Here is a 13,383-nt window from a genome sequence, read left to right on the forward strand (position 1 = left end):
TTTTAATTTTATGTCAAAGCACATAGGTTTAAAAGGGTCAATAAGAACGTCGAGATATAGAAACGAAAAAAATAAATGTTATTTGGACGTCCGGTATATTTGTAAATAACTTTTTTTACATTGGAAATAGGAGATTATCAGTTCAAAAGCCTACATAATCGTTATTTTTTGTTTATGTATCTCTGTTTTTCGTAAATTTAATCGACGACGCGTAAATCTACACATTTTAAAAATGTAAATTTTAATTTCTTTTGACAATACTCTACCCATTTGTAGTGCTTCATTATTTTCGTCATTAATTATTATTAGTTATTACACGGGTATGAGAAAAGGGAGACATAATATTAGAGTTTATAAACATGAATTTTATACAGCTTTTTCTGCAATATACACCGTGAACTAAAAGCTACTACTCTTTTCTTTTTGTATTCAATAACGTAACGGGTATAAAATAATTGGTAACTTTTTACAAAAAAAAAAAAAAAAAACTATCAAGAACTTAAAACGGTAATATCATCCCTATCTTGGTGAGCGCATTATTAAAAACCTTAAAAAGTAAAATTACGAGATTTCTTTAAATTATTGATTTCGTCCTGGGAAGTCGTTTCAATGAATTTTCTCTCACATGAAAATAAATAACAAATTAAAAACATTGAAAATAATTTTTTTTTAAAATTATTTTATCAAATAAATTATTTCTATGTTTCATGTAAGAATGTTATTAAAATAAAATTCTTTAACGTAATAAGATTTCAAGCTACGTTTACAAATAAATAAACATTATTAGTACTGATCAAACAATTTAAAAAGGAAAATTAACATTTTAAAATCAATTCCGATTATTATTGGATGATGTTAATAGAGGCCATAAAAAGTGTTAACTTTTAATTAGTTTATATATTTTTCAAAAAAATTACAAATTAAAACTTTCGATTTAAGTATGCCATCAAAACGGTATTTGAAATGTAGGTGCCAATATGCACAATAACTTGTGAAGTCATAAAAATATTTTTTTCTATTTACTAGAATTGTCCAAGGAAGAGTTAAGATAATACCACCACTTTCAGCAATATTAGCTTGTTATTTATGATAGTATAACAGCTATAGCCAATCATAGACTTATGATGGATCTGATGAAAGCAACAGTTATATTTAAAAACAACAACAGCGTATTAAAAAAAAATCTGAAAAACAAAAATCCTATTTAACCCCTTGTTTTTTAAAAGAGGTACATAGCAAATACAAAAACTGTGGAAATGAGACGAAAACTTGAAAATATATGTCGCACACATCATTTATGATAATTAAATTTATATTTCTTATTTTAAAAGTTTTCTATTGAAAACCTTTGAAAATAATCTATGAATCATTTGGAGATACTTTTTTTAAAACAAAAAAATTTATCGAGCTATCTTTTTTATCACACAAAATGAATCATTCTTGACATTTTTTAAAATTATTTCCTTCAAACATTGTTCGTAACGACAGTTAACATGTCTTGAGATGCTCAATCGTACGCGGATTATCCGCGGTGTAATATTGGAGGATCCAGGTGGCCAACTCACCGGCACAATGCGCGCAATTAACTGTTCAACAAATTGTTCTTGTAATAAAGTCATGGTTTCACGGACCGATGAACCAATGATTCCAACGGCCGGTCTATAAACCACATCAGACAATTGTTTTGCCTGGATGTGTTTTTTTTCCATTACAGTTTGTCTGGTTGAGTTTGTTGCTATTAGAACTGATCTTCCAAACCGTAGTTTTCACAAATAAAAAAATAAAATTTATTATTCTAATAAGTTGTCTATGGTTGTTTGTACCGTCAGTTTGTTTGTTGACATATCTGTTAAGCCAGAAATGTGCCCCATCACTAAACAAAATTTTGTCGAAAAAAAAAATATCAAGAATGCATGATAGTAAAGATAACCCCATAAATATGTTTTTAGTTTTAAAAAGAGTACACTTCTAAATAAAATAAATAAAAAAATTTTAGTAAGAACTTTATATGAAGTCTATAAATACCATTAAATAATCTGATGACATGGTTTCCAGGAACCAGTCATACACCCGATTGTCCATGCTAGCAACATTCAACGTGTACATTTGAATAGTTAAAAGTAAGTAATAGAAAAAAAAAAATTATTATTCGAACAGTCTACTATACTACATTACTACTAGTAGGTAATATCTAAGTAAATACTAACTGTGGGAGACAAAATTATAAATTCTATGTAACTACATATTACAAACTTACAAACGACACAAAACAATAAAAATTACATTCATAGAACACTTTTACATTAGTCTAGTGAGTTCTGCTCTAAACTTAAAGATAAATTATATTTTATATTTATTATTTATGTTATTAAATGCACTGATATGGAACCAAACAATATTAACAACAAATAAAACGTTCACGTTACTTAGTTTAGTTGTAATGATTACGTTCAACCAAATCCAAATTGTATTATTCTGTTAAGAATATAAATCTTATTCTCATAATATCTATGTACAGTAATTATTGTCAAGTAAACTCAAGAAAGTACACCCCTATATACAGAGAGTCATTGCGGTTACATTTGATCATAAATTATTGTTCTACTGAAAATTTTTCTCCTAGAAAATTTCGTCTTCTCCTTGCATTCCACATATACAGTGTATTCATTTCAAAAGTATTCACCATTCATTATTAGCTTTTAACCTGATATTATTATTTCAGTGAAAATACGTCAATCAAGATACTGACGAAAAAGTTTAAAAATGGTAACTAAAGAATTTTAGGTTAGGAATTGAGGAAATTTCGAATGGTATCCCCTTCTTTGTGATGCATCATTTGAAAGGGCGTAAATTTCTCTTTTCAATCATAATAAACAAAAAATCGATCGATTGGTTCTTAAGATCGACGACACAGAAGATGGAAGGTATCCACCTTTCAAGAAATTCTTCTACAGGAGATATTTTTGTCTCCCAAATGACGGTGGTCATTTCAAAGTTGTCATAAAACAATTTCTTATGACTGTAATTTATTTCAACATTGTAACCAGCCCACAATGATTTGATAAAAATAAATATTTGATTTCATATTGACTTTCATCTTCTGTGTAGTCTATCTTAAGAATCAATTGATCGAATAGAGAATTTCATGCACTCTCAAATGAGGTACCACAAGATTGGGAGTGTCATCAGAATTTGTAAAGTGTGGGTGGATAAGGCTAAGGGATGAAACCAAAAATTCTCGAGGCACCATTTTTAACTTTCCATTCGATATTTAAATCGATGTGTTCTCAGTCAAATAATCACATCAGGGCGAGATTTATTACGAGTGGGTACTTCTGAAATGAACACACTATATAATAATATACACGATTCTTGAAACATTTGACCATGTTTTAGGGATTACGAGGAACATTAGTAAAGTTGAAGTTAAAGAAAACAATATCTTTGCAAAATTTTAATTTGCTTCCAAAATTGTTGAATAGTTGAACAAAATTCCTTACAAAAATTTTTATTTTATTACAATGGTATCTGACTGTGAAATGTCAGAGAAAATTTACTAAAATTGCACCTATTTTTCAACGAGTTCAAAGAAGCTGGATAGTTTGGTGGGATTATTAATAACGAATTCGGTAATGAGCCAAATCTTTTCTTTCTGTACAAATCTTATTTTTGAAAATTAAGATATATTATATATATATATTATTTTAATAAATATTTTACTAGAAAAGTTCTAAGTATTATCAGTTTCCACGCAATAGTTTAATCATTAATGTAATAATATTAATGTATATGATTTTAAAATAAACAATTCATTAATTTAAAAATATAAGCAATATAATTACATTAATTTTATAATTCCAAAACAAATTAATATGCACTAAAAACTAAAAATTAACGTTAGCATAATGTAGTTGAAATTATTGTTATTTTTGGAGTCGGTGTCAGCAAAGGAAACAACTCTGACAGAACAGTTTCCTACATTAGCTTGGCTGACACCGACTCCAAAAACAACAATAATTTTAACTACATTATATTATCGTTATTTTTTTTTACTTTTTAGTGCATATTAATTTGTTTTGGAAAAGTTTTTCTTTTGAAGTCAGTTTTCTTTTTGTTAATTTTTTTTTTAGTGATTTTTAGTGAATCTTAAGTACACTTACTAATTTTTCACTAAAAAAAGAATCATCGAAATCGATTGGCGAGATATTGAGTTATTTGTCTCCTTTTTTTTTGAAGTCGGTTAAAAAATAGAAAATAATTTGTGCAAAAGTATAAAAATTGAACAATGATCAACTCCATACACCGAATTAGTATTTAATGTTGTATACAGAGGTGTAGTAGGGTTCCCATGTATACGTATATATGTGTTTGACTTTACATGTAATTTCTTTTTATAAAGGATGTGTCTAAATTAGTTTTGACGGTAGCAGGTAATTTCTTATTGTAAAATAAAACTTTAAACTGAAATACTGTGACAGTAGAGACATTTAAAAAATATTATTAGTCATAGTAGTAAAATGTGTATATAATCTTAATTGATGATAATCTATTTTTGGCAAACATCACTAAATCATAGTGGTCTTTTACTTAAATGGTAAAATGACATTCATTCAAGTAATTATCTCTCAAGTGTTTGTAGTTTTTTTTAGTTTAAAATTGTAGGTAGTGTCGCTAAAAGTCATAAAAAGAATAATTACAACGATGTTCAAAATCTTTTTTTTTATCACCCCACGTCAAAAGTATGACAAACTAATTAAATCAGAGTCCGAAAAATCATAATCCACACTACTCTGAAAATAGTCATAATTTTTTTGAACATCCTTGTCAAATATCTTTATTATATCGCTGCAAAAACTCAATATATATTTATATTTAATTTTATATCATCGGAAAAATGCTAAATGTGAATATGATTTCAAGGTTATACATACGGACACACTTCAGTCATTTTCTTAAAGCATACAAGCGGACCAAGCGAATTGTTCAAAATTATTTACGATGTGTTTGGAACAAAGTGTTTCAATTTAATTTATTTTGAATTTTCATTCAAAATTGTTTTCAAGAAACCATTTTTCTTCACTTATTTTAAAAAATATGCTTAAAATACCACACATTAGAATACTTGGTATATAATTCGTTGTCCAAAAGATTTTTTACTATGTTCAATATCCAATTGTATAAATTTTTTACAATAAATCAGCTAAATAAATTATTTAAATTTAATATATATTATTATTTTTTCTTTTTGTTTACTTTTAATCATGTTTACGATATTTTTATTTACATCATGGTCTCTGATGATAATTTATGATTTTTAATATGATACATACTGCGTAAAGTAAATATTGACAAATTTCTTGTCTAGTAATCTTAATTAAAGGGAATTGAAAAAAATACACTCGAATCCGGACTTCTTGGATTCATGTCAAGCGCCCTACCAATTCTATTCGAGTTCGAAACACAGAGTGCAGAGGCACTTGACATAAATCCAAAAAGTCCGAGTTCGAGCCCTGGTTCGAGTGTATTTTTTTCAATTCTCTTTAATTAATATATATGTATTAGTTTGCTTGTTTTAAAATAATTATATTTATCAATTTGATTATTATCACTACTTATTTCACTCTATTTTATGTTTTCTAAATACCTCTACATAACCAGTGTTTATGATCCTTCGACCAAGAATTTAATATTTTTGATGTATATATTTTATCGCCTCTTCCACCAATTACTATAAAAAACCTATAATGGTCAAATATTATAATAAAATATAGTGAGCTTGACCATAACGTTATTTTTCAGTCAGGATCGTGTAAATCTGAATATAATTTAAATAAAAACATAAATATTATTCCACAAAATATCCTAAACCAGAAGTAATTAATTGGAATTTTCGGTGAATATTTTCAAAGATATATATAAATTATTTCTAAAGTTAAACGATGAAATTGTTTTGATGAAGTTTCATTACTCTTAGACAAAACTTTCATCCAAAGTTATTAAGTATTAGTAACATGAAAATTGATCATTTTTACCAAACCATTAAACAAGTAAAATTATTTTGCTGGATTCAAGGGTTTGATCGATACTCTGCGGATATCTTGGAATTGAAGATCTCGGTAAATAATCTTGTTTTCAATAAAAACAAGAATCTAAAAAAGAAATATTGAAATAATGAATTTAATCATAAATGGAATCAAATAATTTAATCATAAATTGAGACAAATACTTTAATCATAAATTAATTATTCAATTTATAATTAAATGATGTCGTTCAATTTATGATTCATTATTTCAATATTTCTTTTTTAGATTCTTATTTTTATTAAAAACAGGATTAGCGTTCACCATGGTCTTCGATTGAAAAGTTTCTGCGGGATATAAATCAAACCCTTAAACTTAGCCTTGCGTAAGCTTTGTAAAAATATTTACCTTTTTCTATTTTGAACAAAAAACTGTTGAATCACGACATAGAACTCAAAAAAAAAAAAATCTAATATTTATAAAATACTAGAGTGATACCCACTCGCTTCGCTTCTATAAAACTCGAAATAATGGTAAGGATTGTTTTAAACAGGTAAAAAGTATATGTATGGTTTTCTATTTTTTTTAAATGTATAATAGTCGTAATTATTCATTGAGTATATCAGAAAAGATGGCCGTGAAATATTTTATATTGACTATTTTTACAGAAATCTGTAATTTATTTTAATGTCAAATGACTACTTTTACAGAAATCTGTAATTTATGCTAAGGTCAAATTAAATTGATTAAAAAATTTTTTTTTATTAATATACCTTTATAAATTATATTTCATGTGTTATTCTGAAGTATGAGCTATATTGCTGTACAGTTTCATTCAAAACCATTCGCTAGTTTTAACGTGAAAGCGTAACAACCAAACAAACAAACAAACATGCTTACTTTCACATTTATAATATATAAATGAGTATTATATGTATGTATATTATCCTGGCAATAAATAAATAAATAAATAATAAAAAATAAAAATGTATTTTCATTTTTTTAAAAGTCTTTTGACTGAATAATACCTCGAAATGTCTAAATATTTATTCCTAAAACAATAATGATTATGGATTTCTGTAAAAAAATACTTTAATCAGTTTTTTTTTTTCTTACAAAATAAATACAAAAAACTATAAAATTGAATATCAAACATATTGGGAATATAAAACATATACCTACAAAACGTATTTAGAAACAAATATTTACATAAATTTGCCTCAAAAGCATTTATATAGTGAAATAAATTAATTTATTACGAAATTTAAATAAACGATGTCAGTTATTTGTAATTTAAAACTTAGCTCTTACACTCTAAACGTTTAAATTACGTGATTTTTAAAAGAGAATCGTTATTTTATTCAACCGAATCATTTAAATGTTTATATTTATAATATTACATGTATAGATTTTAAAAAAAATTTTCTTTAGAAGGATTTAAATTTATTATTATTTATACCATGTATATGAAATATACCGAGGTATACTAAGTTTAGTCTATCTGTCGTCTGGCTGTCGTCTGTCCGCCTGTCATCACGATAACTCAAATACAAAAAGGGATATCAAGCTGAAATTTTTATAGCGTGCAGAGGACGTAAAAGGTCAGGTCGAGTTCGTAAATGAGCGTGATAGGTCAATTGTGTCTTGGGTCCGTAGGACCCATCTTGTAAACCGTTAGAGATAGAACAAAAGTTTAAATGTAAAACGTGTTTGTTATAAAAAAAACAAACAACTTTTGCTTGAAAGATTTTTTCGTTAACATCAATGTTTACCCGTGAATGCGCAAATTATACGCAAATTGTACATGTGTGACATGTATGCATGTGTATAGGGACAGAGTAATCAAAACTGTCTATACATAGTATTTCAACAATTAACTCAGTCAATTATTTGTTTTCACTTGTTTATTTTCACTTTAAGGTTGTTGGAGTACGAAATAATATGAGTTCAAAAAATGTAACTCATCATAGTCTAAAACCCCGGCCAAGGTCGAACTAATCTCATCGAGTTATTCAATAAAATAAAAGATTCATTAAGTTTTATTCAATGTAATTAATCAAAACGAGTTTTCTTATATATTTTTTACAAAATTCTTGATAATAATATTGTGAGCACGATGGGGGCAAAACTCGCGTTCTCATTTATTATCTTCGATAATATTTATATGAGTAGGTAAGTCAAAGTAGGTAGCTACACCGATCTGGTAACGAATCAAACTTGATATCAGAAAAAAGATAATTTAATTACGCAAATAATGGTTCAAGTTTGCTTTCAAAGAACCATTAGAAAAAAAAAATTGGCTAAAACTTTTTTAATTAAAAATATACATGAACACTTTTCGATAGGCAATATATAATAAGCGTGTTTATAATTCAATAAAATTTCATAAAAAATATGTCTCATTTGATTATCGGATGGGCGAAGGTCGGCTATATACCGTCTCCTATGTGTTACAAGTAAATTCGACAAATTTATCAAAACTGCTAACTTATTTTATTTTATTTATTTGTTAACTGAATATATATTTCGCAATATTGTTACTAATATCCCTAAAGTGCTTAATTAATTTTATTAGATAACGAAATTTCCGTCACTTATTGTTGCAGAAACTTAGTCTCTTCCTTTCTCGTAGCACCACTAAGATGATATATCTTGAAAGAAAAATTTAAATTGTGTGAAAACCAATCAGAATAAGATAACCATTTCACTACTGCAAGCAAGTAAACGATAGCTATTAACCTTTTGTTCGCTTTTTTAGAAAAACGAAATTCGATTCTTGTAGTTTTGTAAGTTAAGGAAATTTTATGATAGTATTATTTATTTTTTAACCTGTTTTTACTTCTTTGAAATAATTTTTCTAAAATTCTAGAAAATATTTTTATTTTTTTATACCAAAAATATATTTTCTGCTACCATATTTCAACGTTCAAAGCTAATAAAAATTAATTAAAATTTTTATAATTTATTACAAAATAAATATCATTTTTCCAAAAATTCTAGGAATTACTATTATTTAAATTATAGCATGGGCTAAACTTTCAAAAACTGCATTTTCGAACATCTCATTTATTGTCATTACGTTTTTTTCGTTAAAAATGCAGTAAAACAATGAATTTTTTAAATTTCACTATTAGGTACACCCAAATCCGAAATAAATAGTCCGCAATACGTATTAGTAAAATCACGAATGTACTGTGGACTAAATATATGACAAATTTTTTTTATCATAATTTATTAAAAATTTAAAAAAAATATTCAACGATCACTAAGAAATAGCATTTATTGTAAAATTATTCATTCTTAATACAATAAGTGGGAGAAATCCTCACTTAATCGAATAAGTGCGAAGGTAAAGAATCGCCAAAAATTCGCTGGAATTGTTAACGTTCTATCACAAAAAGCCTTCAGCCTGGTTTGCATTAATGAATTTGTCATAATATTATGCAAAAAGGCAATAAAACAAAATTACTCCATGTATCGTGTTCATATTCGATGTGCTTTCTCAGTTGAATTGATAATAATTAGTACATTGAAATTTTTATTATATTGACTTCATTTAAAAAAAAAAATAATTTTTGTTTTTCATTATTTATTTTTATAACATATCTATTCAACTGAGAAAATATTTTAGTTTGACTCATGTAATTTAGTTTAATTTTTAATGTACTTCATCTAAGTACCACTTGTATTCCAAATCCTTAACCAAATCACACTATGAGTGATAGTCGGGAGGCATTCGATCTTTTACATCAGGTGCCGGCTATCCTACCTACGGCTTTATATGGTTTTCCATTAGATTTGCACAAACATTAATACCGAAATAGTTCCTTCCTTTCATTTTCCCTATCACTTTTTATGACATCATGTACTACATTTGTATATTGATAAAAATCCAATGAATAAATTGAATTGAATTGAACATTCGAAGAAGGTAAAAAATTTTCATTTTGAAATCACAATCAAATCTCTACAATAAATTAGACAAATTTTCCTAATGAGGAACGAACATCTTCAGAATGGAAGAAAAATCTAAATAAACAGTCAGCCATAGAATTAGATGTTTTGCAAAAATCTAGCGCAACAAAATTATAACGACTGAGGGTCAAAATCCACCTGCTAGATTTGTAAAACTTGATAGGTGAATTACGCAACCAGCAAATGGCGTTCTGTTGGTCTCTATAATAATTTGTCTATGTAAGAAATAATCCTTGAGGATCGTAATCAAAGATATTCCGAACTTTTTATAAAAAGTTAAAACCATTTCAGTACTGAATAAATGATTCTCTAAAGTAGTACTATTAATAATTATGTCATCATAGTACTCAAAATTGATAGTGGTGGCAGTTAATAAGCGATTTCTCCGATAAACCAAATTTGACAAAAAAGGTGACATATATCAGGGGTTGTAAAATAATGAGCTCCAGAAGAACGAAAAAATTAATAAAAGTATATATCGTTATTTAATAATATCTGTTTGCAAAACTTCTGTTTAATATTAATAATATCTGTTTAATAAGCTTCTATCTCTTATTTAATAATATAAACACTAAAATAGCTTAAAATTTTTTTTATTTATGTGTAAAAACACATTAAATAAACACGATTAATGAAATGACAACGGACGAAAGATGATCTTCCACAAATCAATTCAAAATTACCAAACGCAAACCACTGTCGTAAATTTAACATGATTTTGTCGATGATTTATTTTATTATACTAATTGTAAATAGTTTAAGTTCTCGTAATTTCCAGAAAAAATCAATAAAAATTATATGTCATTACAAAAACTTTTACTAAATTAATTGAATTTACTATATAAAATAAAAACCATTTTTCCTGAAGATTCTAGGAATGCACTGATTCCTACGTGATTTATTTTTGGACGAGTCAAAAAGAATTTATTTAAAAGTAATTGATTTTTGTTCAACCCTGAAGTTTATCATTCTTTGTAGTAAATCTTAATTTAATTAGTAATTAAAATTCATTAATTAAACTTAATAATAATATTTAAAAAATAATTAGTACCTATTTCAAATTTAAAAAAAAAGTTATTAGCTGAACGAATGTGATCAAATTATTAATATTATTCAAACATTAAAAAATCTTTTAATTATATTTAAATAGTAAACAAATTATTTAATTTAATTTTGGAATGACTTTTAAAGGAGTAAAATATTTTAAAATTAATATTTTTTTTTTTTTAATTTTTCAACGTATTTTGAGCAAGAAAAATTTAATTAAATAATTAAAATACTTTTTACTATTTCAGTTATGAATTGACTAAAACAACGTGTATTCTTAAATTCGTCTTCTAAAATGCATGTTGTTCAATTAAATTTAGTTTGATAAATTCAATTCACTTTGTCAAAACGTATCAAAACGAGTCCAATGTTTCCTTGTTCAAAGAATCCAACACAAACAACGTTATACAAAATTTAGCAGTATTTATTCGATTTATTAGATAAGGAAAATCATAGGACAGTCAATAACGGATTTTTATTTAGTAGATTTAATTTTTACGATAAGCTTTAAGTTATCGTACAATAATCTATAAAATAGTAATCTTTCAAAGATTGTTCTTCTTGCAAAATCGGTCAAATGCAATTAACAATATTATTATTTTGGTGGGAGCGCCAAAAACATGGAACATATAAAGCTCCTTAAAATAAATATGAAAAAAGGACAAAAAATGTTTTTTACTAGTTTTTCGTAAACAACTCAAATCATCATGCAAGGACATATTTTTGCAAAGCGTATTAAAAGGTCACTTACCGTATTAGAATATGGTTGACAGCTCAATCGAATACCATCCTGCTGCAACTTCTCTCGTAACAACACTTTTAATTGAACACGCGGTATTTTCACCAATTCAGCTTTACCCTCTTCATATTCATCCACATATCTTGCAGCTAATTCTTGACCACTACCGGCACCCGATGATGAAGGTGCCGGTGAGCCGGCATTTAATCGCGTTATTGATTCTTTATTAATAACATTCACACTAACACTTCCTGTTGATCCGGTAACACCACCAGAACCGGCACCGACACCACCAGAACCTAACCCACCCGAGCATGATCCACGTGACGAGCGCGCACTCACGTTATCACATAAACACTCATTATCATGTTGAATAATTGTCGATGTCGCACCTGAAGTGGTTTCTTCTAATGTAAAGTACACCGAGGCTGCACCCTCTTCACGTAACGTGCGTACCGATTGTAACAATCGGCTTCGATGTATTGGATTAAATACACCAATTGCATCTAAATCAGGATCACCAACTTGCTTACATATTTCTAAGTCATCGTAACCATTGTCGATAAAACTTTCCGCATATTGTCCTAAATGTAAGGAACGTAACCATTCTGCAACAATGTTATTTGCCATGTTATTTTTTGATCATGTTTGACTTTGTGGAAGAGAACACACGCACTAAAACAAAACCGGTTTCAAAATACAAACTTCTTTTGGAATTAAAAAACTAGTGTTATGGTTTGGCTATGAGTGAAGTCACTAAAAAACTTTAAAACTCACGACTCGAAGAAGTAACCTTTGATTATGTTTTTTTAAATAAATGTAAATAAAAATAGTTTGGAATTTTTGATTGCACGCGACGACAAGATCGTCGTAGAGTACCGTACAGAAGGACTGCTGGACGCTAACTGATTTGACTTGACTGTGTGCTGTACACGATAAACTATCGACTGACAGCGTAGTCAGTGAACGCTATACTCCATGCCTTCTTCACTGTGTGTTAGAATACATAATATTTAAAACGTATACTGCGCGATACATACATCTGAAATTCTCTTATACTCACACTGACATTGTAATGTTGGCTGGAATATTATAAAAAAAATATTATTCTGTTCATACTATCAGAACGAGCGGCAATAGGTGAAACTATAACTGGTTAAGGATTAAAAATATTATGCTATCAAGTGTCCTGTAAAAATAAGATTAAGGGTTTCTACCTTTTTATCATTTAACGTACAAAACATAGTTTATTTGTATTATCTCATTTAAATAAATTTTATTTTCAATTTATTTAAAAAAAGATTGTTTTCGTTTTTGGCTTACCAAAAAAAGAAAATTATTAAAAGAACATCATGTAGCTTTAATCAGTTATATTAAATTATGGTGGAGGTGCAAAGTAGATACAATGTTAATAAAAAAAAAATTATTGTTTTGGTCTGCTATCCCACCCACGAGAAAATCTTTATGATAGTTATAGAAAACGTGACAAAGTTATGATAAAACTGAACAAATTTGCATGAACAAACACCATCTGAAAATTAAAATATCCGTTTTGTGACTACGAGGCGTTACTAATAGACAATCGTAATGGACTTAAAATA

At 27.3% G+C, this 13,383-nt stretch overlaps 1 protein-coding gene across 2 annotated transcripts in view; it reads right to left on the bottom strand.

Annotated features, from left to right (window-relative positions):
• The window catches only part of LOC123290416, an 873,043-nt gene extending 860,631 nt beyond the window's left edge, over positions 1 to 12,412 (bottom strand). The window contains exons 1-2 of one of the 2 annotated variants that reach the window (XM_044870592.1): positions 12,175 to 12,412; positions 11,795 to 11,904 (exon numbers count right to left, since the gene is read on the bottom strand). In XM_044870592.1, the coding sequence (XP_044726527.1) occupies positions 11,795 to 11,904; positions 12,175 to 12,412 (348 nt within the window). Of the gene's footprint in view, positions 1 to 11,794 lie in introns of both variants that reach the window. The other variant, XM_044870591.1, reaches the window with a different exon arrangement.
• Between the last annotated feature and the right edge of the window lie 971 nt (positions 12,413 to 13,383).

Source organism: Chrysoperla carnea, chromosome 1, assembly GCF_905475395.1.
Source record: "Chrysoperla carnea chromosome 1, inChrCarn1.1, whole genome shotgun sequence".
NCBI classification, from domain to species: domain Eukaryota; kingdom Metazoa; phylum Arthropoda; class Insecta; order Neuroptera; family Chrysopidae; genus Chrysoperla; species Chrysoperla carnea.